This window comes from Cololabis saira, chromosome 8 (genome assembly GCF_033807715.1).
Source record: "Cololabis saira isolate AMF1-May2022 chromosome 8, fColSai1.1, whole genome shotgun sequence".
NCBI classification, from domain to species: Eukaryota; Metazoa; Chordata; class Actinopteri; order Beloniformes; family Belonidae; genus Cololabis; species Cololabis saira.
Genome location: NC_084594.1, coordinates 33,378,960 through 33,406,955, shown reverse-complemented (window position 1 = coordinate 33,406,955; position 27,996 = coordinate 33,378,960). Strand labels below are relative to the sequence as shown.

Genomic DNA, 27,996 nt, shown 5'->3' with positions numbered 1-27,996 from the left:
CACTAGAGGATTTTTTTTTTTTTACCTGCCATTGTTTATATGTTTATGTAATAATTTCTCGGGGTTCATGTTCTGGGTCTCTGGAAGGATCCTAGATTCTGTTAGACGCTATATAAATAAAATTGAAAAAAAAAAAAGGGGACATTGCTGGCACCTCTGAATTTTGTGGTGAGGAAGTAGAAATGATTCCCTGAAGACTCTTCTATGAAGATGACTGTAGTTTGTTAAATGTGCCTGGAAGTCTTTTATAGGAGAACAACATTTATTTTGCCCTTCAAAGTCCTACAAATGGTTCTTTTGGAATCCCACTTACGAGAATGGCATTACTTTTTTTTTGCATGCTAGGCAACCGCATGATTCATTCAAAATGTATTTCACATCCTGTGTGGCACAACAGCACTCTCAGTATCTTTTATTACATTTTTTTCCTTTTTAAACCAACAGTTCCATACCCAAGATGCTCTCCTGATTCTTGCTTTGTAGGACAGCTCAGGAACATTTATATCATACTGTTGTCACTTGGCCAACGCTCAGTCCAGGAGTACCAGTAAGACAATTAATGGCAAAAAGCGGGGACCAAATGCTCTGTACTGTTGGACAGGAAGGATTTGAGCGTGAGATGAGTGCTTAAAAAGTTATTTTATTAATGAACTACTTCCACTTTGGAAGTAGATGCATAAAGACATATACAAAAGAAAAGAAAAAAATATGATGAGCCAACACACAGCAACATCACAGGACCTCAAACCAGACAGCATTGTGATTGTATCGGTTCTCTTTCACTTCCTATTATTGCCCCCCAGTCCACCAAGAAAAGTTGTGAATCACAAGCAGAAAAAAAAGTGACACATGACTGCAGTTGGGACTAGTTACTGCTCATTTATAGGAATGTAACCAAAAGGTTGAATTTTAAACACGATTTTGCTTAATTAAACAAAAAAAGAAAGAAGCTGTTGGTTCATCCTTTAAGCGAAGATGCATTGACGGCAACCACGGATCAGGGTTTCAGTTTAAACTCAGTCATATGTGGAATGATGAGCATCAATTACATTTTAAACTTCAACATTTCCTCTCGGCCCACGTTCAGGTCGACTGCATTAAAGAGACAGACACTTAAGGAAGCAGTTTTCAAATAGTACCCTTTACAATTAAGATGTTAACAGGGAGCATCACGACACCATTCAACGCTCAGTAAGCACAATTGTAAAAAAAGTGGAGAAGGAAAAAAAGAAAAGACAGAAAGAAAGGCTTGAAGTCTACAGTAGTCCTTGTCCCAGGAGATGAGGAGGTTTGCTTGCAGCTCAGTATGTAATCGTCCACAGCTTGACGCTGGCATCGTGGGAGGTGGTGACTAAAGTGTGCTCGTCTATCCAGGCCAGGCCGCTGACATGGTGCAAGCGGTGAGAATCTGCACACATTAAAGCAGGGAAATGTCCAATTACAGAGCTGGTTTCAAACGACAGATTTATAAAAAAAAAAGCCTTAATAATTTCTGTCTAACTTGTAATTGTAAAGCCTGTTCCTCTACACAATTTGTAACAGCATTTACTACATTTTTATTCTGCTTTTTTCACTCCCTGGAAAAACTTTTTTTTTATTTCAATTGGAAATGTTTGCCACCCTGGTGGATTTAGATTGTCAAAACAAGGTCTAGCCCTCTTTGCAAAACAGTAACAAATCAGCATGCTGCATTTGTCAGAGGGTAGCAACAGATACAAGTGCCAAACACTTAAATGCCATACCGTTTTAAATCTCTAAGAAATCAATTTCCTTTCGGGGATTGGGGTAAGTATACAGATATTGGCCTTCTGGTGGTAGTAAATCTCAGATTGTACCAATCAGCGTTCCCCAGGCTGCACCACGAGGAATTTCTGTTTTACCAGCAGCAGATTAATAAAGTATTTTGAATTGAATGATATGAATAATACTGGGATTGGAAAAGAGAATCCAGATAAGTTTTGTAGCAAAATCAAATGTTTTGAGAAACTTGCCAAGTGCAGCAGTATTCATATTTTTAACAGTTTCCTCATTAAAAGCACATTTGTTTGGCCTCACTGAAAAAATGAATGCCACAGTCCTGTGAAAGCAGCTGTTCAGTCAAGTGAATCACCAAGTTAAAAACTGCACAACATGTTGCTACTAATAACTGCATCTGCCACCAACCACACTACGACTAACACCTAAAAAGGGAGTACAATATGATCGTCATCACTGGGCCTGTCCAAAATATTTCTGAGGAGTCACGGCAGTAACTAATAGTCAACACCATCTCATCTTGGAGAATCATGGAGGACTGACAGGTGAGCAAAGCAAAAACCACCCAGATCAGCAACAATAGAAGAAAACCCAAGTCTCAAAAGAACTTTATTTATACCCACCCTCCTCCCCAAACTCCTGATTAGCAGCTGAGTCCATTCAATATGTCATGTGTTTAAACTTTTGCAGGCCATATTTTCGGTTCTTGTTTTGAGGTCAAACAGTTCAGCAGCAGGATATGTTGTGCAGCCACTATGCATGCAACTACGAGCTAACATCAGCTACACTCATGTTCTTTAGTTAAGAAAGCAGTGATAAAGGAAATAGCTGAGGTAAAAACCGCAACATACTTTCATCTAAAACTGCCATTTTTATATATTAGTTGTCTCAAAGGATGAAATTTGAAAAAAAAAAAAAAAACAATAGTTTTTTGTTCCTGCCAAGTAGCTTTTAGCCAAATCACCTTTTTACAATCTTGTTCCTGATTCTCTAGTCAGCAGACTTTGCTGTTGACTGTTGTCTACTGCAGGTAAAACAACAACTGCTCATACTTAACCAAAAGCAATACATTCATTCAAAATAAGTACATAAATCCCTTTAAAGTTCTTCCATCTGGATCTGGCTTTGAAAGACTTTTATAGAAAAATACTGAATGTTCTTGTATATCTAGGTATTTTTGCCGTGTATAAAACACACATCTGTATAAACCACAGGTGAATGTACATAAATATGGCCAACCTGGTATTTTGATTCTCTGGTCAGGATCTCCGATCGTCCACACGTACACCATCATGTCCATGCCACCAGTCGCAAAGTGCTCGTTATCAGGTGACCAGGCCAAACACACTGGTTTAGCATGATGTCCATAAAACTCATTTTTGACCTGGGAGTGGGGGAAATAAGTCACATTGAATTGTTAAAAGTAGCGGACATGTGCCCACAGGAAACATGTACATGATGAGTACGTTTTTACCGAGTATCCATCTGCCACGTTGAAGGCCGTGGTAACTTTCTTCTCATCAACGACAGCGAGATAAGCTCCGTCATTAGAGTAGGCCATATCTGTGATGCAACCTTTGGCCTCAAGCGTTTTGTCGTCGTCCTTAAGAGTGTTGCCTTGAACAGAGTACAGGCGGACCTTCCCATCCTGAGAAAAAGAAAACAGAGGGTTGTGGGATGTATGCATGCTGTGACATGGATCTTTTTTGTTTTAATCAACAGCTCATCTGTGCTCTCAGGTATCCACTCACCGCTCCCCCAACAGCCGCTGTGGTTCCACCGGGATGGATAGCTCCAATCTCTGGTTCGTAACCGAGGTCTGCCAGCGTGAAGACTTTCTTCTTGTCCTTCAGCAACACAACCTAAGTAGCAAACAAAATCTGAGCCATCAGGTAATGTGATGTGAAATTAGGCAAATGCTTAGAACGAAAAACTGGGTTTTGGAGAGCAGCCATAAATAACCCTTGACATTACCTGTCCAATGCACACAGCCAGTGACAGCCCTCCTACTGCTGCCGACACACTTTTGGGCTGGAAATCCATCTTCACCACATCAGAAGCACTAGCCAAAATAAAGAAGCACTTGGGTTATTATTATGGACAGGGAGACGACAGCACTCCAAAAATGACTTTTGCAGATTTTTATGGATTTAGAGTTACAGAACATGACAATCCACTGAAGTTCTTACGGTGATATTTGCTAAAAGAAAATACAAAAGGACTTAAGGATACCCGTGACATCTTTTACCTGTATGAATGACCACACTGCAAATGCTGTAACAATGTATGTTGAATCAATATCAATAGCGCTACCTGTACTCCTTCTTGTTGATGTTGGTGTAGCGCAGTGTATCATCCATGCTGCACGTCACCAGCTCGTCTTTGTCGTCAGTTGCCATCTTGCTCACCTGGTTGCTGTGCCCTTTTCCTGAGAAGCAGTCATTCTCTCCAGTTTCTCCATCCCAGTAATGTGAGGTAGATGTTAAAGAATAATTATAAAATGTTTAAAAAAAAAGAACACTTATTGCTGATGCAAATCTTCTCTGATTTTAACACTTTGGTTCCTGTCTAATACCTAAAAATGCATCTGAATTAAGAATAAAGTTAGTATTTTTAAAAGGGGTGCTGAGCAATGAGGTGGTAGGTCCTGTGGTATTCAAAAAATAAATAAATAAATAAAAATAAATTGTCTCAAACTCACCAGCTTGCACCAGTCAAGCTTTCAGCCCTCATTTTTTATTTAAAAACACTTCAAAAGGTTGTAAACACATTCAGTCTCCACTTAAAAGCTATAACTGGACTAAATAATTTATAAGTTAACAAAGTCCAGCAAATGCATAATAGTTTTAAATCACTTGCAGATATAAAAAGAAAAAAATGTATAGCTGCAATTCTCTTTAAAAACAAAAAACTTCACTAATATTTATGTAATAAATAGTGAACTTTCATTGAACTTTTATGTATTTATCACAAATGTTTGTTCATGTATACACACACACAAATAAAAAATAACTTTAAATGTTGTAATGCTCAAATCACGCTTGACGTAAATTTTTGATACACAAAATAACAAGAGACCACAGAGATGTTTTTCCAACCACATGAACTTTGAAAGGATATTGATGTGTCCATCATGACTCCCCGAGTAGATGTATGATCGGCCTTCACTTTTGTGAACCGTCAGGCACTGGATGGATTTGCTGTGACCCTGCAGATTTAACGAGTACATTTTTAGAAAAAATACACAAACAATCATGAACAGCTTCATTGTTCTGTTACCATCCAAACGAGAGACATTCCATAAATTTGATGGAAACAACTCCACAAAGAGCTATTTGACTTTTTTGGGTTTTTTTTTTTAGAAAGAAGCAAAATGATCCAAACTGATGCACATGAATGTAACATTAATTCTCGTGACGGGCTCAGCTTGCCATATACAGACTTGTAGAAGGAACTTAGAAACTATACAGTTACTGACAAATGTGACTATGCTTGGATGTTTGGACTGATGTCTGAGGTGCTCAAAGTCTCGCTCTAGGCCAAGTTTGGAAACTCCTACTTATTTGGATCAGTGTGTCCAAACAATTAACCAGCACTGTACATACAGACACTTCCAGCAGAATGAGGGGAATTTCAGCTCAAATCCACCGACAGTGTGGAGGGTTTGTGATAAGGTGTTGACAAATTAGTGTTTTTACATGTTACTACTGCAAAACAATGTGTGTTTTATTTCTGTTTACCTCTTCCCATTTAACTAGTGACAACAAAATCATACAAAGTCTAACCTTGACTGTCCGTATGGGTCGGTCAGGGCTGTTCTTGTCCAGGTAGTTGATGTATCCTGACAGAGAGATGCTGAGAAGGTGGTCTTTCTGCCACAGGCAGCCCAGCTGCTGGTCCGTCACATCGGAGCCCATGTTGAAGGTGGTGACAGCCGTACCGGCGCCAACATCCCAAAGCTTCACCGTTTTGTCCCCTGAAGCTGAGATCAGCTGGGAACTGTCAGGGCTCCAGCTGACCTGTACGATATGAAGCAGAGGGGTTTGAAGAAGAATGCATGTAAACAAAGTTGCCACTTTTGTGTAAAATGAAAATCTAAGTGACATTTAAAAGACTCTCAGTAGGAAGAAAAAGAAAAATCTAGAAGTCAGGAAGTCACAGATGGGAGGTTGTGGTTTTAGGAGACATAATCCATGATTTGAATAAGGAAATTACCCTTTTCTCTGTACAAGCACAAAGACTAGGCTGACTGCACAGCAGGTCCTACTAAAGCTAGCTCTGACAAGAAAAAGCTAAAGTCAGGTGACAATGGTGTTCAGGGATGATTTCAACAAGACTGATTGGAGAGATATTGTATACGACGACTGCAAAATGAATGATTATTTTAAGCAAACACTTACAGCATATATTCCTCCTTTGTGGGCCTTTTCATCACCGAGTGTTCCGACACGTTCACCAGTTGCTCCATCATAGAGAAATATCTGAGGAGAGATCAAAACAAGAACAGTTTCGGTACAGACTTAGATTACACGATTAGAAAACCATGCAGATGTTCTTCCATACATGTTTGCATCTTAAGATCGAGTCATCCCAGGATAATAAGTTACTGTTCAATAAAACTGAGTCTTACATTTCATAATAGTGATACACTGATGGAACTGTTCGAACAATTAATCAACGTTTTACAGAGTCACATTTGGGTCAGGCAGTAGTCAGTTGCTACCAGTGGGGGCATTAGTCATAGTTCCATGCAGTACATGAAGTATCTTTGCATGATCAGGCTAATATTTTTGAATAAAACACCACCATATAAATATGTCTTTCTAATTACCTTCACCTGAATAAGGTCAAATTATGAGTAGGCGGTAAGTGAATTAAGTCAGGTGAAATTTGACCCTCTTAGTTCAGCTGTGCAGACATTAACACTGTTGCGCTCTCCCAACTGGAATTTCCACAGCACGTTACCTTATTTGGAGAACCGACAACAGTCAGAATACTGCTGTGCATGGAATCATAGGGTTGATTGCCAAGTTTTAAATTTCACTTTATCTAAACATTACTGCTTGCATCCGTCATTAATATTAAAGTCAGCTTTTATACCTGAAAAAAGGAAGTTTTGCGATCCTCGGGTTTCATCTATCCAGTCACATCCTGTGAGTCACTGCAGCTGCACTAAAGTTTTTCACCGATTACTTCACTAGCTGGACTTCATCTCCATGAATCTGCTCTTGTAAATTCTGACGTTACTTCCATCAGGCACCAGTATTACTTCCCCCTTATTACCAACTTGCCTCTATTCATTTCTATATGTCAGTTAAACGTTTCTTGTTTATTTTTTCTTACACCCACAAAATGTCAATACAATTTAGGTGTGACTTGATATTATGTATGTAATGTTATTTACATGAAAAGAAAGCTTACCTTAATTAGTAAATTATGAGGTTGTTATAACTGCATGCTATACATATAGCTTTAATTGCATGATGACTGGTGCTCTGCCAAAAACTGTTTGTTTTTTTTAACTCATTTCCCACAGTGTGATGTGTACATCAACTGTTAAGTATCCATCTGCTTTTTAAAGTGGTTCTAAACTGCTGTACCATCTGACCTCGGTCTCATACAGTTACGTCCCCAACACATCTGGCAGTCCAGGACTTACCTGGCCGTCAGCGCCAGCGGTGACAAATCGACCTCCATCTGGAGAAAACCGAACGCAGTTGACAAACTGGCTGTGGTCCTGTCGAAATAAGAAAACATCCATTAAGGCTTAGTACTGAACAACACATTTTAACCTTTAATTACAACAGTGCACACACCTTCCCTTACAATATCATCGTAACATACACTACAGTCAAAAGTTTGGACAGACTTTCTCTGATGGCGCATCCACAACATTGTGCAGAATGAGGTCAACCTAAAATACCAGCTCATGTACTTGTTTTAATAATTGAACATTTAAATAAAAGGATGTTGCAGAGCAAAAAAAACAGCTTTAGTCACGTGACAGACAGGAACTCTATCCTTCCTCATTTAGACTGTGATGGCTGATCAGAGCTTAGGTTCGCTAAAATATAAACAACATGCAGGCAAGGAAAAAAAACCACTAAATACATAAATAAAAATGTAAATAACACCCAAACTGGGGTCGATTTTAAAATACTGATCAAGACCGGCCGAAGTATTCAAACCAAGTAAACATAGCCTCAAGCATTTGAAGCAATTTCCTGCTGCTGTTCCAAACCCATTTAATGATAAGGAAGTAGCATGGGGGAGGTCTGCTGAGATCTTAATTAACTGCACAGTCGCAACAGTCCAGCCTCAACTTCAAGAGTTACAAAAGGCAGCATTCCTGAACATGAGCAGACATTTTATGAAGAAAAGGACTGGGGGGGTGGGAGGGGGTATCTGAATACTTGATTTCTGAGAAATTGAACCAAGTAACTTTTTTAATCAACCAATAAGATCTGGAAAAGAAAAAAAACACACACACAAAGAAAAAAGTTTCATGTGCTTTAGGAACTAAGAATTTAGCAGTAATTCAGTAATTCTCCAAGAATTTATTAAGGCATTGGGTTTAACAAAGCAACACTGTTAAAAACCACCGGGGTGTGACTGATTTGATATGACCAAAGGGTATTAAAAAAAGACCACTATCTCAAGATCAGAAACTGCTTAAGCTGAGGCGATGCCTGGTAGCAAGAAAGCTTTGGCTGCTTTGTGGAGTTACTCCAGTGTGGCAAACGCAATGACCCTCAGCTACTTTGTTTAAAGGCAAATGCTACTTCAACGAAGTGCCTCCGTGCCCTTTAAAAACAAACATTCATTCAAATGAATAAATAAAACTCAACCACAACTCACCCGTAAAGTGAATTTGAACTTGAAGGGGGGTCCCTCAAAGAAGGAACCGCAGGTGTCGTCGCTGCCAGTGGCCAGGCGGTAAGGGCGTTTCTGTCTTATGTCGACACTGTTGATTAATTTTGCATGCCCAGAAACCTCTCCCACTGATGAGCCAGAGTCCCACAGGAACACTGCACCAAACCTACCATAGCACAAAAACAATCACAACTTTCTCATTTTCTGTGTAACTTGAGGTTTGACATTTTTGTCACAAGACATGTAGTCAGGGAATAATTGACTTATGAGTCAAAATGTAGTTCAGGTTAATCCAGCTATGCTTTTATTGAATTATTCAGATAAGAAAAGAAAAATAGCTGCTACATACTTTTCACGTCCATCCCCAACAACAGCCATCCTCTTGCTGTCCTCTGTCCACGCAATATCCTTGACCTTTCCTGAAAGAGGGGTGTACTCGTACTTCAGCATGTGCTCCTTCTGGGTGGTGTCCCAGATACGGATCTTTCCTGATGCATCTGAAAGTGTTTGTAAAGAGTAATTTAGTAAAAATGCTAACATTCCTGTGGAAAACAGACATTTGTTCACACATGATCATACATGTCCCGTACCTCCAGATGCAATGTAGAAGCCGCTGGGAGCATACTTGGCCACAGTAACCGGATGAGCATGTTCGGTGTAAATGTCTGCAATGGCTGGATTCTTGAAAAGAGAAATATTATCATGTGAATATGACAAAAGGTACTTTTCTTATAACTCGATATTTGATCGAGGGAATTATTTGGGGCTCACTTCTATAAACTGAGGTGTTTTTTTAGGGCAAACGACAAACAAACAAAAAATAACAACCATAATTTAATTACCTCAGTTCAACACAGGTTATGGTTGTTGTAAAGGCTAAAAACAACTTTTCACTTAAATCCAATTTCACATCAAAATAGTGTTCTTTTACTCTTGAATTAAAAAACATTTACATCCAAAAATTAAAAAAAAAAAAAAAACAGCATTCCTGCTGATATCCCGTGTTTAAGAAAATAAATTAAAAAAAGCTTGACTGGCAGTTGTACTGCATTCAAATACGCACTGCTGTCACTCAGATACGGCAGTAAAAACTAGACTCCATCAAGTTTTGGGCATGTGCTGAAGTAAATAAAAAGGCACAGAAGGTGCTTAAATGAGAACAATCCAACATTTTGTTTTATGGATGTCAGCGCCTCACTATGTATGAGCTAGAAGGGTAGTATACAAAACTAACGGTTAAGTTACCCTTTTGCCAACAACTTACCTCACTCATTCCATCAACAGTTTAGTGCAATTAGTGAATACAATGTCATGTAAGCAAAATCCAAGGCAAGACCCAAATTTGGAAACAAAATCAAAAAACAGAGAATAAACAGAAAGATTTGTACTTAAGGCAGATATTTAAAAGGGTTATTACGTCAATGTTCCTGATGATGACGCACTTCCCATTGGTGTAGAGGAAGTTGTTTCCTTTGGGATCGCCACCAATCACCTTTGCAACTCCCCTCTCCATCTGTGGGAGACTGGCGAATACATGTTCTATAGGAGGGAAATAAAAATAAATTATACAACAATTTAAACCTGAATAAACTACAGAAAGTTCTACATGTTACACACACACACACACACACACACACACACACACACACACACACACACACACACACACACACACACACACACACACACACACACACACACACACACACACACACACACACACACACACACACACACACACACACACACACACACACACACACACACACACACACACACACACACACACACACACACACACACACACACACACACACACACACACACACACACACACACACACACACACACACACACACACACACACACACCAGTACACGCTGAGAGAGCATTAACTTCTGCTACAAATTAAATTTCACGCCATTTCAAATACAACTGAAAATTACGTACAGCATCACCCAACTCTTCATTAGTCATTCTGAGAACTGTCTTAATCCTCACAGCAACAATAAGTAAATTAGAGCCCTCAAAACACACACTTGTGCAATCTGTACTTGGAGTAAACTTTCTTGTTCATTTATTCTGGTCTGTTCTCCTTCCAAACTCTTCTTAAAATGTATCTTCATTTGCATTTAATGCAAAACAACCACTCACTTCCATTTCTTTGGTGTCCTGCTGTGTTTGACTCCCATCAGAACAATTACATAAACTTGCAGGAATTGTTATTGTATTTTGTTAAACTTTTTGGCCAAATTTCACATCCTCGGATGTCATTTTGCCAATGGAAAAACTTTCCGTTCTGCATTCTTCCTGCTATTAAATGTAGAGTGATAAATTGAAAAATCCAAAACAAAAATCTGTTTCAGGCATAAGAGGTGATAAGAAAATTAAGCAATGAAAACATTTGAATTGGCATCTGGAAATCATTCAGACTTTAAATCACCACTATTTAGAGCAAACATACAAAGGAAATCTATGTTTAATTATTACAAGTACTTTCAAACATTGTTTAAAAATGCACAAATTCCACAAACTAAATTCCACCTCCCTGTATCTATATAATCTCAACTAAAAGCAGCCATGCTAAAAGAAGCCAGGGGTTCAAAGGCCATTGGTCATAACATAATCACATCTGATTAAAAGGAATGAACTAAAGATGTTTCTGTATATTCAAGACTTTGATACTGGAGGCCTGAAGAAGAAGAATGCGTCAGTCATTGAAATATCTCCCATCCTCTCCCTTTTATTCGTCTCTATAAACTGTACGTAACAAGACAGAGGCAAGATAAAGTTCAATACTGATCAGTTCATCACTGCTTTTATTCTAAGTTGGCAGCTTGTTACAGGAGAGTCATACTAACATACCAACTTTAAAATCTTGGTGCAGACATTTAGAGCTCTGCATGGTCAGGTCCCTCCTACATCAAGGACCTACTATGCCCCTACACTCCAACTCGGAGGCTAAGATCATGTGACTAGAGCCTACTCATGGTCCCTTGTACCCGCTTTAAGAAGCGAGGAGATGGCTCCTTCCAGGCCGTCACACCGAGGCTCTGGAACCATCTCTACGTTCTCTGGACTGCATGTTGATATTATGTACTTTTATTCGGTATCGTTTTGTTTTTAAAATTGTATTTCTACTTTTATTGTGGTGTTTTATTTGTGTTATTATTGATGTTTTATTTTTTGTGAAGCACCTTGTGACATTCTGTTTTCTGCGAAAGGTGTTATATAAATACAAATGTACTTAACATCACAGACTGTCATGCTCATTTGAAAACCATAAGCTGGACTTTGGAAATGCTTTTAAAAAGAGATGTAATTTACACTAAAAGAAGAAGTCAATAGTAACAACTTGCACCTCAGACCATACCTGTCAAGTCTCCCGTTTTGGCCGGGAAACTACCGTATTTTACCCCTCTTTCCCGCCGTCCTCCCGCATTAGTATTTTCCCGTTTTATAATATAATAATAATTTTTTAAAAAAGCATTCCTATGTCTCTCAAAACTGAATTGTCACTAACCTCGCGAGAACTGCCACCTGCTGTAGCCTGGTTCTCGCGAGGTTATTGGCAACACCAGGAACAAACTCGGAACAACAAATCAGATGGATGGATGTAATGAGAGAGAAGACATTTCTGCTAAAGAAAAAGGCAAAGACTTTGTGTAAATATCTGTAAAAACAGGATACCAAATTTACTTTCCTAAAGAGGAGCAGGATGGAGCTCAGAAACATGTGTCTGTGTCAGTCAGTCAGTGAACACCAGAGAGCCACATGAGTGAAAATGACAAATTAAAAGAACATGTAAATGTTTCACTTGAAGACGATCAATGTGTATATAAACTGAAAATATTTAAAATAAATAAGTGTGCTTTAATTCCCTTTTTTGTTTAGTTTAGACTCTATTATAGGAATTACACACATAGAAAGTACACAACATTTCAGTGTCAACAAAGGTCGGCCTATCAGATTCTGAGCACGTAATTGTAGTTTGTAAGTGGTTGACAGGAAGTTATTTTAGATTTCTCGTAAATCTGTCTTAAAATGTAAGATACTGGACCCGAGTTGGGCGGGTGGGACAGCGGGTGGCGGAAAATGTATGGAGGTAGATTTGTGTCTTAATTATTCAATCAATCAAAAAAAAAAAGATTGCTTCAATCAAAAAATATATTTTCAATAATAAAAAATTCACTTAAATCAATCAAAGAAAAAAAGTGTTTGAATGCAAACAAATATTTGAGACTAAAAAAAAATGCATTTGAACACTGTTAGTTTTTTCTATTGAAAATGTTTTTTTCTTTTTGAAGCAACTCCTTTTTTGATTAAATAAAGACACAAATGTCCTACCCATAATATGGCTCAAACACAAAAAACACTACTTCAATCTTTTTTTTTTTTGAGTCTCAAATATTTTTTGCATTCAAACACTTTTTTTCCTTTGATTGAAATAATTTTTTTGATTGAAGTTCATTTGTTTTTAATTGAATAATTAAGACACAAATCTACCTACATAAAAATGTCCCGTAATTTTATACCCCAAACTTGACAGGTCTGCTGGTAGCCCCGCCCCCCGAAGCCCCGCCCCTTGGAGCCCCGCCCCCTCCGCCGCGTCACAACACAACTATTTCCTGAGTGACGTCAGCTCGCCCTAGCTAAGGCTAACTTCAAAGAGCCTGAACCGCCTTCATTCACTACCCGAGCATCTTGTCAACACTTAGCGCCGGGCAGACCCGGCCCCGCTGCCCAGCCGAGCAGAACCCCCTCCTCTGCACGGAGGCTGTCTCTCACCTGCGCGTTGAGGTGTCAAAACAAAGCAGGCAGAAATGGGCGAGGCGGGCTAGCTAGCTGTGGGCGACCCAGACGACGAGCCGCATTTGGACCCAAAATAAAGAGTTTCGACCCTCTAATATCCTCCTTCTTAATTGTCAAAAATAGCCCAACTCACTCAGTTCATATGGCATGTTGTCGGCTGGAGTGCTGCTGGTCGCTGCTCTTCCCGGGAGTGAGTGCAGACGGAGCCGCTGAGACAGACCCGTCACACACGCGGAAGAGCCCGCTCTGCCCTTATAAGGTCATCTCATGCAGCTGCAGCAGGGCCGCCCGGGGCTGGGGGGGGGGCGGGGGGGCCGTCCGGCCCTTGGAAAACGGAATCTCCTAAGGACTGATTTCCAAGATTTATACTTGGTTGGTTGGTTGTAGTGTTTATTTCGAATATGAATCATATTAAAAAAAAGAAAGAAATAAGACAATCGTCTTAATATGAGACATAACAGAGTACATATTCGAAAGGGAGTGAGAAGAAGTAAAACTTATAAATTCTCACCCCCTCTCCTTAAATACGACTAGCTAATATATGCAATGTGTGCAAACATAACATTATGCAAACATAACATTATGCAAACATAATATTGCCTATACACAATAATTACACAGACACACGTACACACACACACACACACACACACACACATATACACACACACGCACACACACACACTAGTACCTACATACATGTATACATAGGGACACATACTGCATATAGGACAAAAGTAAAAAAAAAACAAAAAAACAAACAAAACAAGACAATAAAAACATTGTAACAACACAAGCTACTGACCAGTGTAAGAAAATAAGGATAAAAATAAATAAATAAAAAATAAACACTGTATTATTGCACCCAAACAATTTGCTCATCCCTGTACCTCTGAAAAATAATATCTTTCTATTTTATTTTAAAATTCATATAATTTGGACATTGCTTTAATTCCATTGAAAACTTGTTCCATAGCCTCACCCCGCTGACTGAAACACAAAAACCTTTCCTGTTTGTGCGTTTTAATGTGACATTAAAATTACTTTTGCCCCTTAAATCATATCTTCCCTCATGAATACTAAATAATTTCTGTATATTTGTTGGTAACAGATAATTTTTTGCTTTGAACATTATTAGCGCTGTTTGATAGCCCACAATATTCACTTCACTGCTTTATTCTGATTCTTCAGGTTATAACTCTTTGAAGCTGTTGTGGGAGCGTGATCTGGAGGTGATGTTTAATCCTGTAGACTGGGACAAGATCTGCAGCGGGACTTTTCCTAAATGTACCTCAATCTCTATGAACAAAACTTTACATTTTTTCACAGAATTTACTACACTCATGTTCACTAATCCTGGTCCCTCGGGCTCTACTACAATTTCTGTCAAAACTCACGCAACCACTATGGCAGAGTGGAGGATTAATCCCGATTTGAACTTGTTGTATCCGACTTTTACCTCAAAGACTACTCACTTCATGGGCTGTTTTAAAACTGAGGAAGCTACTCTCAGATTCAGCATTTTTTTAATAGAATAACATAATTTTATACCTCTGTGTTGAGAATAGAGAATAAATGGAAATTGGCCTGAGATGCCCCACTCAGGACTATTTTGCACATTCACACGAATCTGAGGATAGTTTGTTTTAAATCCTAACTCATCCTATGAGTCAGTGGAAAGCATCACTTGACTGGAATAGGACTGGGAATCCCCTGACCTATTTAGGATAGAAGGTGGACCCCTCCAGCAGTGGGTGTAATGTTACAGTGATATAGTACATCAACAATATAGCTACAGGCATATGCAATGGAGACATGGGGGACATGCCCCCCCCCCCCCCCTCTTTTTTTTTTCCAAAATCCCCCCAATTTTCAAGTCTCTCTATACATTTGTAATCCCAAGTCATTGTTGGCGGTGAGATGCAGGAGGGAGCCGGACAGTCTACCCATGACAACGGTCTTGTGCTCATTGTTTTTGGGGCATTTGTTTCTAATATATCGGTATAAATGTCTGAAGTTTCTCTCTGTCACTAAGTACTGCGGTGATATTAGTTTTATTTTAGTAGATATTCGACAGAGCGCCACTGTCTCGTTTAGGGGCCGTCAACAACAAACTCCTGACTGCTGAAACGTTGTAAATTTTGCTTTTCAACAGCCTCCACAGAATCTAAACAAGTCACTATAAAACCAATTACAGTAAAGACATCAAATAAAACACATTAAAAAATCTATTGTATTTGAGGAGTCTTTGAATTTTTTAAATATTTTTGTGGGGAAAACTTTTTTTTTGTCTCACTATTGTCCCAAATTATCTAGAAATAATAATCCAGAAGTTCTTAAGGAATCAGTTAATTTATTAATTGATTCACAGATTTTTTTTTTCTGGGCTTCTATAATAGTTGCTCATCAAACTATTGGCTTTGCTTCTGTCCTTTTAGGTTATAGACCTTCTCCAAAAAGCCTCAGGAATAACAAGAAATGTGGAGGTGCAGAAGAGCACTGCTCTATCTTTGTCTGCAATGTGCAACACTACTGAGCAGGGGCTTGACAGTTAGTGTTTAATCAACTGTTGAGTGGTATTCTGTAGTGAGGGTATCAAGGTCTGGGGCATAAACATCAATGGATTAATGAGCAGTGTGTACGAAAATTATAATTATGCCTTTGATTCTGGTGTTTGAACTTCCTTTTGAAGGTCCTTAACATGCACAAACATGTTATATGATTCACTTAAGAAAGGGGGAAACCAAAAAACAAAATCTCCTCGTTTTCAATCTTGTCATTTACTTGTTTTATATTAAGTTTATTCAAATTAAATACAGTTAAACATTTAGAAATCTCTGATGTGGCATTCAACACAATTGTGCTTGTTTCTTAGATATGTTACAAGAAAACATTTAAGACTAGCTGCCTCACTCTGGTTGATCACATTTTTCAGGTCAAGACAGTTTCTATCTATCTATCTATCTATCTATCTATCTATCTATCTATCTATCTATCTATCTATCTATCTATCTATCTATCTATCTATCTATCTATCTATCTATCTATCTATACAGGACTGTCTCAGAAAATTAGAATATTGTGATTTTCTGTAATGCAATTAAAAAAACAAAAATGTCATACATTCTGGATTCATTACAAATCAACTGAAATATTGCAAGCCTTTTATTATTTTAATATTGCTGATCATGGCTTACAGCTTACAGTAAGAAAACTCAAATATCCTATCTCAAAAAATTTGAATATTCTGGGAATCTTAATATTACTGTAAACTGTAAACCATAATCAGCAATATTAAAATAATAAAAGACTTGCAATATTTCAGTTGATTTGTAAGGAATACAGAATGTATGACATTTTTGTTTTTTTATTGCATTACAGAAAATAAAGAACTTCATCATCACAATATTCTAATTTTCTGAGACAGTCCTGTATTTGGCTGGTGGCCCTTGCCTGTTATACCACAGTTGTCCGCTTGGGGGCGTGCTGTCCCGGCGCTGCACTGCAACGCCCCTGTAATTGCACCACAGAAGCAGTTGGGTTACTCGGCACCAGCAGCGATGGCGGCCGCCTTGAGAGGAAGCCTGGTATCATTGGTCAAGGTGAGTGCGCAGGGGAGGTTTATACGCTAGATGAGAAAATAAATAATTGGGAAAGGATATCTTGGAGGTGTGTACTATGTAATTCACTGACCGTGTGAGCCTGGCTGTCCAGAGTCGGTGAGATACACCCACTTGTGTGTCTGTGTCGGCTCTTGCTAACATGAGCTCACATCAGCTCGGTGGGAGAATAAGGAGCACATTAGTCTTGCTTTTACGGATCGCTTTCAGCAGCCAAAAGGTTTATATTGTTGTTCCAAATAGAGAAATAACAAACGAACAATCCACTGCGGCTAGATACAAGTGTGTATTTAGGCTAAAGCTTAAGTAGCTTATCCTCCCAGCCTGTTCATCTGGGTTTGGTACTAAAACCTGCTGCTCTCATCAGCTGCTGCTTGCCACCCGTCCCTTGAAATACAGAATTGTTACGTAATTGGGAATTAAAAGTTGCCTTCCGTATTGAACCAATACAGACACATATTATGCTCTTATTTATTTATGTCATAATATACAGGGAAAGGTCGGAAAATTTGAATATATTGCAAAACTTCATTCGTAGTAAATTCAACTAAAGGTGAAACAAATATATTATTTCCCACTACATGCAAAGTGAGATATTTCAAGCCTTTATTTGTTATAATTTTGGTGATTATGGCTCAAAGTTTATGAAGACTCCAAATAAAAAATCTCAAAAAATTAGAATATATTATGAAATCAATAAACAATTCAATCATCAGAATTATAACAAATAAAGGCTTAACATATCTTGCTTTGTAATGAGACTATGTAATATACATGTATTACTTTCACCTTTTAAGTTGAATTATTGAAATAAATTAACTATTACACCATATTCTTCACCTGAAGGCTATATTATACATCTGGGCTGATGTGGACATACATAGAATAGGAGGATATTTCAGTTGTTGGTATGGTTGGCTGTCTGTACAGTCATGCAAGTTCAATGCTATTAAAGCACTTTTAAATCAAAGCGTTTTGTTTTTTCATATAAAATAAATACATTTCTATGCATTTTAGAGGTTTTGGGGATGTCCCTTTTTTTGGCGCCTGCGCTGCTGAAATCGGGGAGTCCCTTATTTCTATTTCTGAAAGGTGGCAACCCTAGCTGCTGCTGCTGCTTACCAGGGTGAGCAAACTCGAGCAGGCTTGTCTGCTGTTTTACTCTGGTTTAATTAGCTGTCATCCCCAGCTTTCACGACTGTCAGAGCGTTTAATGTCAAAGTCACACCCATTTCCAGAGAGCCCCAATTTAAAGTCTTGTTTCTTTCTATTTCCATGTTTCTGAGTTTTATTCATCCAGGATGACAAACTTCTTGAGCTTTAGAAATCTCTTACCAGTTAGCAGTGTAATCAGAGTTCTGAACAATTCAGCCAGCAGCTCAAAACCTATTACACACAACACACACATTAATGTACATTAATACTAAATAATGTAAATTTCATTATCAGTTATTGCAGATTAGATTAGATAGTCCTTTTATTCATCCCTCAGTGGGGAAATTCACTTTGTGCAGCAGCAGTACACACAACACACACATGCAGCGAAAGAAGGATGAAAAAAGTAAAAAATATATGATTACAAAATATAAACAGTATATACAGTGGAATACAAATAAAAGTAGTGCAGTTTGAGAAGAAAGGAAAAGAAACAGTGTAAAAAAAGCAGGTAGGATGTATATGAGATATAAAGACACATCTTGTTGTTATTGTGTTTGCAGATATATATGCATCTAACTCCAGAATATTTACTATTTATTTTAAATAATTTAGGGAGACCACTTCCCAGTTATATCTTTAACATAATTATTGGAATTGTTTTTGTTATTTATCAATTTTATGTTTGTTTGTTTTTTCTATAAAAGTGGTGAGAAGCACTCTATGGTTTTTAAGAGCAAGACTAGATTGACTTTGTATTTCCAGCATGTATTTTAGCAACTGTAAGGTAAAACAGAAAACTTTCTTCAAGGGAGATTAAGGTGGATTAATCAAAAGAAAAATGACTTTCAGATATGTAATTATCACATTAGCTGCTGATTATCTATAGTCCTTTTAATAGTTATGCTATTTCTGATGTTTGATATTGCATAGAAATGCTAAATAACCTGGAATTGTTCCTGACAAAAATGTGATATCATAAGTTGTTGTTCGTTCCCTTCTCTAGAGATATTTCACTAAATCCGAGTTTATTCAACATTTCAGTGTTTTGCCTTTCAAGCCTGATGTGAGTTGAGTATTGCGGAAACAGTTTGAAGACACACACTATAAAAAACTGATATACAAAAAAAAAAAACCTAAAGGTTTCACTTGTCACACAGCTTTTCTTGTGTAGTTTCTTGTGTAGAAACTGAAAATAAATGTAGACAGTGTAAGGTTTTTAAGCAAACTTCAGATTTAAAAAGGCAGTTTTGAAATTGAGATGAGTTCTATTTGAGTTGAGGGACTACAATATATGTTAAATATCAGATTAAAGGACCATTTGTACCCTCCCATGATACATCATAATGTGTTGTCTGTGTCTTTGTCACCGTGCTACAGGGCCTGGGAGGTCCCAGGTGGCAGCAGCTGGCCTCCAGACCACTCAGTGTGTCTGCTGGTCTCTGCAGTTCAGAGAACCAGCCAGCTCGCGCTGATGCCACCTTCAAGGTCACGATGGTCCCGGGGGACGGGGTGGGACCTGAGCTGATGACGGCTGTCAAGGACGTCTTTAAGGTACTTTTGAAAGGACAGAGAATGAATGATGTCTCTTTACCTCCTTTATGTTTACAAAACAAACAGTATGCTGTACATTGGGGTTGAAAATATAAGAAAAGAGTGGAAGAAACCTTTTATGAACCAGCCATGCTTTGTTTGCTGTTTTTCTTGTTTTGTTTTACCACACCCTTTCGAAATTTTGAATCAGCACAAATATACTAGAATATCGCACTGGTAAACAGTGGTGCTTTTCTGTAAACATGTACACCAGCTTATAATTATATAAAATATACCAAAAAATATTCAAATATTTATTATTTGACTTGATTTCTTTTACCAAACATGTTTTTTTCTTGCCCTAAGGCAGGTGATGTTCCTGTTGAATTTGAGGAGTTCCACCTGAGTGAAGTGCAGAACATGGCCAGTGAGGACAAACTGGAACAAGTGTTGACCTCAATGAAGAGCAACAGGGTAGCCATCAAAGGTAGCTTTACTTATACTCTGATTTTTCCCTTCTATTCATTTGTTTAACCGTCATCTAATAAAAATGAGTCAAAGTCTTAATTGTTGCTTGGCTCAAGTAAAGTACGAGTTAACAGTTTCCTAAAAATACGTTTTTGTGTTATCTAGGTAAAATTCACGCACCCATGGAGTTCAAAGGGGAGTTGGCTTCATATGAGATGAGACTAAGGTCAGTTTATAAAAACAAAACAATAGTATAGGAAATAGGAAGAGGAAAAAGGGTGGAGTTTGTGCTTTATAATTACATCTCTGTTCATTTCCCAGGCGTAAACTGGACCTGTTTGCTAATGTGGTTCATGTGAACAGCCTGCCCGGTTACAGCACTCGCCACAACAACCTGGACCTTGTTATCATTCGAGAGCAGACTGAGGGGGAATACAGCTCCCTGGAGCACGAGGTAAACGGCTAACCACTCAAGTCAAAGGATGACTATACCTGCACAAGGACAGATTTTAATGTAATTATTTATTTTCCACCCTTTTTTTTTCCTGAAGAGTTAAGGCAACATTAAACTAAGTATCAAGAAATGGAACACTACATTTACACATGCAGGTTTTGAATTCAAGTTTTGATTTTGACTACCTTTTCTTCATAGAAACTAACTATTATTTGCTACGCATACAAATTTACCTTTGGGCAAAAATGTACTTGCAGAACAAACACGGTGCAGCAGTGAAATGTGTCCCTCCTAGAGGAAAATGTATTTAGTTTTCTTCCTTATTTTCCTATTACCTCAATTTAGCATGAAAAGACTCGGACATGGTGACATTTTTAAAGTTAAAGACCAAAAAAACAAACCACTTTGTGGCGATACATGTAAAGCATAGCAACATGCAGGATCCACAACTTTCCTTAGATGTGATAAAGTGATATAATACACGACAAAGCAAACACATTTTTTTTATTATCCTGTGTGTATTTCCCAATAAAAATATCAGCTTGAAATTGTATATTTGCAGCTGATATTGTATTTCTCCTTTGTAGAGCGTTTCCGGCGTGATTGAATGTTTGAAGATCATCACCAGGGAGAAGTCACGGCGCATCGCTAAGTTTGCCTTTGACTATGCCACCAAAAAGGGCCGAAACAAGGTTACCGCTGTTCACAAAGCCAACATCATGTAAGTGCTATCTTAAGAAAGTTTCCCAGTCGTCTTTGTCATATTTTTTAGAATACATTCTTTGTTTAAATCTTAAAACTACGGTATGTTAATTTAGGTCATGATTTACATCAGCACTTGTTCATCTGTCCATTTCAGGAAATTAGCTGATGGACTCTTTCTTCAGAGCTGTGCAGAGGTGGCGCAGTTGTACCCCAAAGTCAAATATGAGAACATAATCATCGATAACTGTTGCATGCAGGTATAAAGCTTCAGATTGATCCTCATGACTTTTATCATGTTGAATGAATGAAACACATATCCTGTTTGCTGTAGCTGTCATAGTGTCTTTATTTGAACTTTTTATACTAAGATTTTTTATTTTTTTTATTTTTTTACATAGTTCTGCATTCTGCAGGTTTGGAAATGATTTGCTTAAGATATTTTGCTGGCATTTTTTAAACATTTGCTCTGATGAGGAACCATGTGAGAGCAGCTGATTGAGGGCCGCAAAGCAAAAGTAATTCAAGGAATGAAGGACTCAAATCCAGATAGCTGAAGAGGAGATGTGACATCACTAACATTAACAAATATGGCTGCAGGATCCTTTTCTCTGCACAGAGTGGCAAGAGTGAAAGATGGTATAGTCCTCGACACGTTACTGTGAAGAGCCATCTCTGTATTCTGTACATTGAACTGCTCGTTGGGAATTTACTTCCATGTCATCTGTAAAACTTTCATTTGTAAAGGTTTAACTGTGTTACCCTCTGAGGCTGCATGTGACATCATCAGCTCACTTGTTACCAGACTCCAAACCTAAAAGCTGGACACAGTCATGGCGATCAATGGAGAGATTTCAACAGCATCTCTTGCTCTGCTACGTACTGTATACACTTACCAGCATTTTTATTCCTTCTCTAAACCTATCAATATCTCATGTTTTTGCTGCAGCTGGTCCAAAACCCATACCAGTTTGATGTGCTGGTGATGCCCAACCTGTATGGAAACATTATCGATAACCTGGCAGCAGGGCTGGTCGGAGGGGCAGGAGTCGTTCCAGGAGAAAGCTACAGTGCAGAATACGCTGTTTTTGAGACTGTAAGTTTCTCAGGATATGTACCTTCTTTTTTTTCCACTTCTTGTCCAATCTAAATCTTTATTAATTCTCGTTTAAAAGACAAAAATGTGGAGAAGTTTATTTAGGCAACTGCAAAAAGATAAAAATGTATAATTCTGTTTATTATATGTGTTCTGCTACCAGTGGATTTTTGGTTATTCAACCGTTGTCTTGTTCTTAATCTTTTTTCAGGGTGCACGCCACCCCTTTGCACAAGCCGTAGGGAGGAACATTGCCAACCCAACGGCCATGCTGCTCAGTGCTGCCAACATGCTAAGGCATCTCAAGTGAGTTGTCTTCTTAAGCCTTTGTTTTACAACAATTACATTAATGTTCCTCATATCCCCATGCCTCATCTACCGTAATCCCCAGTTGTTTTTTTTTTTGTTTTTTTTATAAATATCTTCATATGACTGTCTATGTGCAGATGGGCATGCATGAAACGGCTCTTTTCAGTGATCTCTTGATTGTTTTTGTTGCAGCCTGGAGTATCACTCCCAAATGGTGTCAGATGCTGTCAAGAGGGTCATCAAACAGGGCAAGGTACATATGCATATGTGTGGATTTCTGCCTATTACTGCATGCAGTCTGTGAATGAAAAGAAAAACATCCAACTAAACACACCAGCAACATTAACTCATTTTACACCAATAGAAAATGGTTTCCTGTATCCTGCAGTACTTCTAGGGCACAAATAACTTCCATATTCTGCTGTTCTGTTGTATGTGGAAGCCCACATAACTAGTGTATTGATTAACAAGCTTACTTAGGCTTTGTAGGTCAATAACTGCAACATCATACATGCTAATGTTGCAGGCGCTTCAGGAAAATAACAATGCACAGAAAATCAAAAAGTTGATTTGAGTTCAGATGCAATGAGGAAGCGTGAACAGCCAGTTCTCAATTTGAACCAACGGAGGCAGTGACGCCAGCACATTAGCTGTAACATCAGCAGTTCTTGACCTACAATGCTTTGAGTTTAACACCTTGCATACTTCACTGTAGTGTGTTAGAGAGCCTTTGAATGATTTAACATGCATATGTAAACATGCTTTTGCTGCCCTGCAACATTTCTAGTCCTGCTTCATTTCATCCTTCTGTCAGGGTGTCCGCAGAGTCTTATAAAGTCATGAATACTTTCAAAGGCAAAATTGTGTGATGGATACACGTAGTGAGGTCTTACATTTGTCACTATTCCCAGACTCTAATTTTTTTATTGTTCCACAATGGTTTTAAACTTTCCTGCGTCAGTTCACAGTTGTATAAATAATGTTCTAGTTATTTTTCTCTGGGTTCAGTTGTGTCTTTCAGCAGAACTACAAAGATTATTGTGACTTAAATGTTTCTGCCTGTTTATTCAGCATTGCCACGCTCAAATATTTCCTAGTAGTTTGCATTTCTTTCGGTCTGTGATTTTTCCACATTGCTGGCCAGGGTAAATTCAAGTTCAGTCAATCTTGACTGAATTCAAACTTGATTAAAACCAGCGACTTCAAAGCGTTTTGTACTTGGTGCAAGAAGACTCTGACATCGGGAACGCTTGGCATAAGGTTACTCGAGTGTGTCTTCGGGATGACGAATCAGTAGTCCTACGACAGTGAGGCGGCGGTGCATTGTTTCAGGCGTACATGATTTAAACATTGCAGAATCATCCAAATGAGGTCAAGATGAAAAAATAGTTTTAACAGTTGTTTTGACTAGTTATGTTCATGATCTATGAAATTATGACTGGAACAAATCACGACAACTTGACATGCACGTGCATGTGCATGGAGGCAGAGAACGTCCGGTCCGGGTACCAGTGGTTCCAGCTCATAGGACATGAATTGTTTTTAGTAAATTAGATTTACTGAAAAAGTGAAAGTAAGGAATTTTGGAATTCGGATTTGAATTTGTCCTTTTTGTAATTTATGGATCTGAAATTAGTCTTAAATTTAAGTTATAATGATCTGGGGAAAAAAAACTTCTTGAAATGAAAACGTGAAACCCTGCAGATACCCTGTTCTAAATATCCAGGTCAGAAATATCCACCAGGATCATTTCTTTTTAACTCTAATTGTTCACTCTGACAATATCAAACTGACACCCGCCTTTGCCCTGCAGACCACTGTTAATCTGCCTTCAGAGGTTGCCGTTCATTGTGAGGTCATTAGTTTAAACTTTAAAGGAATGCTCCATATCTGAAATTAGAATTTGCCTGCACAGCGTCTGAATACTCATCCTCTTACGCCTGTTTAATTCCCTCCTCTCCTCGTACCCTGTATCATGTACGTGCGTGCGGTTGTGTTAATATTTTTGTGTGTATAAATGTGTGTTTGTGCACATCCCAGGTTCGGACACGTGATCTTGGCGGGTACTCTACCACTGGCGACTTTGTGCATGCCGTTGTGGAAAACCTGCGTCACCGACCCGTTTGATAAGATGTTCCATCACACTCCTCACTGACATTTCCCTCTATCCGGACCTTGATCTTAACATGAACTGAGTGCATGTTAAGACTCTGCTCCCCTCTACTGTGCTGAATGACAGCTGTGTCACACTGCGATGACATCAATGGCATCCTTAATGTTCATGGTTTATACCGGATTTGCTAATTGATCCAGTGGAAGCAGCAGTGACATGCACTGTTCTTTGCTGAGAGGATTTCCATCAAATTAGCTCAGTCTCCTATTTTCCTCATCCTTATCCTCCATCGCCATTGTCCATCCTCTTTCAATTTTGCTTTTCCAGTTTGTTCATGGCTGATTTGGATCCAGATCCCTCCTTCTCAGAGTCCATTTCATCTTTTTTGTTGTTGTCATACCTTATTAGAAACTGTCTGTCAAACAGCCAGACTGTCTTATCAGTTCATATCGACTAATGTAGTGAGTGTGCTACCTAATGTGCAGTGTAAAAAACAACAACGCTACTGATCAGTTGTGCTGTAACTTCTCTGACCAGCAGTGAGTGACATCAATTTACCGTTTCGGTGCTATAAACCAAAATAGATAGCGAATCTGTTAAATAATGTGCAGCATCCGTGTTTATCGCACTGACCAGGCGAAACTCTCTGGTGGTTTATCATGTTACATTTCAATCATGTTACATTTCAACAAATTAGTCTTATTTCCTAATAATCAAAAAAAAATCTCACTGTAATAGTTGGTGTCTTAATTCATCGTTTGTGGATCTTAGTCATCCATCCATGTTTCATTTATAAATCGATAGTGAAATGCTTAACTCTTGTTCTTATGTCATTAACGTAGTCCTTTCTCAGATTTTTGTTTGTCACACTTTTTTGTTTTGCATTCCTTTTGAAAGGGTTTGAAAATGTGGAGGCCATTTGAAAAGAGCAAAAAATATGAATTTAATATCTTTGTAACTGTTTTCTATAAATTTCTCAACATTTCTGGTGGGAGACAGTTTACACCCATCAGTGTAAGAAAAAAAAAAAAGGTCACGTTCTTTGTGATTCTTGTGTTTGACTGGTAAAATAAGGGTCTTATAACAATTGCAGGTACTTTGTTCTCATTCATCATTTTCACTCAGAGTACTATCTGGTTTACAACAGTGGCTTGCAACTTGAAATTGAATAAAGAAGAAAACTGAACTGTTTTTTTTATTTTTTTCTAAGTAAACATTTCATTGACACACACATTGGCGTTGACACATGTTTATTTCTGCAAGTACATTTTTCAAAGGCTCTCTAACACGCAGGTCATGATACTGTATGTGGCCATGTGTTGCAGCAGCTGTGCATATAGTAACACGCTGTCCTTATGTTTGCAACAGGTGCGTACTGGAGACCTGGGGGGCTATGCAACAAGCGATGAATTCACCCGGGCTGTCATTGCTAACCTGGCAGTCTAAGCTTTGTTATTGTGAATCTGTCAGCTACTAAGATTAACACATTGCCTTTTATTTATTAATTTATTTTTAATACTTCCTGCTGTACAGACGGCGCACAGTCAACAGTAGATTCCAGCAGGAGTGTGCCCATTTTTCCCCCTTATACCCAGAAAGAGCTGAGGAAATGCAGAGATATGATGACAGATTGTGTTACACAGCTTATATTAAAGGCAATAAAAAAGAAAACAAGGACAGAAAATGTGAGTTTTTTTAAGGAAGACAGTTTCTACACAGTAATTGGTGCATGCATATGTTATCTCCCCAGACCCAGTTAAATTCTGCCTAATAGATTTGTTGCAAGATGAACCGGCAATCAAACATTATGCATGGTTATTCCATATTATTTATTGATGTGATGTTTTAGAGTGTTGCTTCTTCATTGATGGTGAGATGTGACTAATAAATAAGATGAAATAGCGTGTGTGAAATCCTTGCATGACTTCTAATGGAACACTTGCACAGTATTTAGTGTTGTTAAAAGTTGATCCTTGCTGCTGGTGGCTCAGTCAGCTTATATCATCTCACAGCATGAGGAACCTAACTGAATCCCTCCTTGTGTCTATCGAGTGTTGAGTGTACACAATGCTCGAAATTGATAGTTTGTGCATAAGAGACATGTTGAACACATGATCTGAGTATGCTTTCAGATACTCTTAGACCAAAAAAAGGAGTAAATACAGGGGAGGGGGGTGTCTTTTACTCTAGTATCATTCTGAGTGAAGCTGCTGCTAAGAATAAATCACTTTATCTCCTGATTAATATTTGATTTATGCAACTTCTGGGTCAAAACATGTTTTCAAAACCCATGTTGACACAAGCGTTTAATTCAAAGTAGTATAGTCACAATTCAAGGGGCTGATATTTATGTAGAAGATCAAACAAAAATTATTCAGTTTAGAAGAAAAAAAACCTTAGTATCGCTGTTCAAGATGCAGCCGTATGTTATAGTTTTTAGTAGTAGCAGAAAATGTATACATTTAATATGGCTTTGCAATATGCACCATATTGTAACACCAAATTCTGGCACAAATACCAGTTCTCGGTTCCCTTTAAAGCCTTGCATATAAAATAATACACAAAGTCCTATTTTATCATTATTATTTGAAGTGTTTATATTGAAATTAATACATTGGGGATTTGTTTTTGTATTTTTGTTTTTTGTTTTTAGAATAGGGAGGTATAAAAAACGCTCGTGTGAAATATGACATTTGGGATTGTAGGGTTGATTGTGATGTGTTTAGCTTTGGTTGCAAATTGTATTTGTTTATATTTTCTCGGATGATAGATGAGTTTTGTGTTGCATGCAGAGGTGTCAAGTAACGAAGTACAAATACTTTGTTACCTTACTTAAGTACAAATTTTGGTTATCTATACTTCACTGGAGTAATTATTTTTCAGACGACTTTTTACTTTTACTCCTTACATTTTAACGCAATTATCTGTACTTTTTACTCCTTACCTTTTAAAAACAGCCTCGTTACTCTATTTCATTTCGGCCTTTAAAAAAAACTATCCAGTTAAATTGCTCCATCCGGATAGAGTGAATTTGGTTGTGGTTGTTTCAGATGTTCTTGTCCAGTTTTGTTCTTACATCCGTTCCCTCAGATTCCTGGACTAAACT

The 27,996-nt window shown here is 38.1% G+C and overlaps 2 protein-coding genes across 3 annotated transcripts; one reads left to right on the top strand and one right to left on the bottom strand.

Annotated features, from left to right (window-relative positions):
* Window positions 1-620: 620 nt before the first annotated feature.
* Window positions 621-13,681, bottom strand: wdr1 (WD repeat domain 1). The gene is made up of 15 exons (XM_061727837.1): window positions 13,574-13,681; window positions 10,046-10,167; window positions 9,219-9,309; window positions 8,978-9,125; window positions 8,614-8,794; window positions 7,415-7,492; window positions 6,156-6,236; window positions 5,541-5,774; window positions 4,876-4,963; window positions 4,069-4,225; window positions 3,730-3,817; window positions 3,507-3,617; window positions 3,230-3,403; window positions 2,995-3,139; window positions 621-1,408 (listed from the first exon to the last, which is right to left on the bottom strand). The coding sequence occupies exons 1-15, from the start codon at window positions 13,587-13,589 to the stop codon at window positions 1,302-1,304; spliced, it is 1,821 nt and encodes a 606-aa protein (XP_061583821.1). The 5' UTR covers window positions 13,590-13,681; the 3' UTR covers window positions 621-1,301.
* Window positions 13,682-16,966: 3,285 nt separating this feature from the next.
* idh3b (isocitrate dehydrogenase (NAD(+)) 3 non-catalytic subunit beta) lies at window positions 16,967-26,792 on the top strand. Of its 2 annotated transcripts, none has more exons than XM_061727835.1 (11): window positions 16,967-17,042; window positions 19,596-19,769; window positions 20,115-20,235; window positions 20,382-20,442; window positions 20,538-20,670; window positions 21,258-21,391; window positions 21,530-21,632; window positions 22,322-22,468; window positions 22,680-22,774; window positions 22,970-23,030; window positions 26,259-26,792. In XM_061727835.1, the coding sequence occupies exons 1-11, from the start codon at window positions 17,001-17,003 to the stop codon at window positions 26,334-26,336; spliced, it is 1,149 nt and encodes a 382-aa protein (XP_061583819.1). In that variant the 5' UTR covers window positions 16,967-17,000; the 3' UTR covers window positions 26,337-26,792. The 2 variants fall into 2 exon arrangements, with proteins under 2 accessions (XP_061583819.1, XP_061583818.1); XM_061727834.1 differs by lacking the exon at window positions 26,259-26,792 and adding an exon at window positions 24,818-26,076.
* Window positions 26,793-27,996: the final 1,204 nt, after the last annotated feature.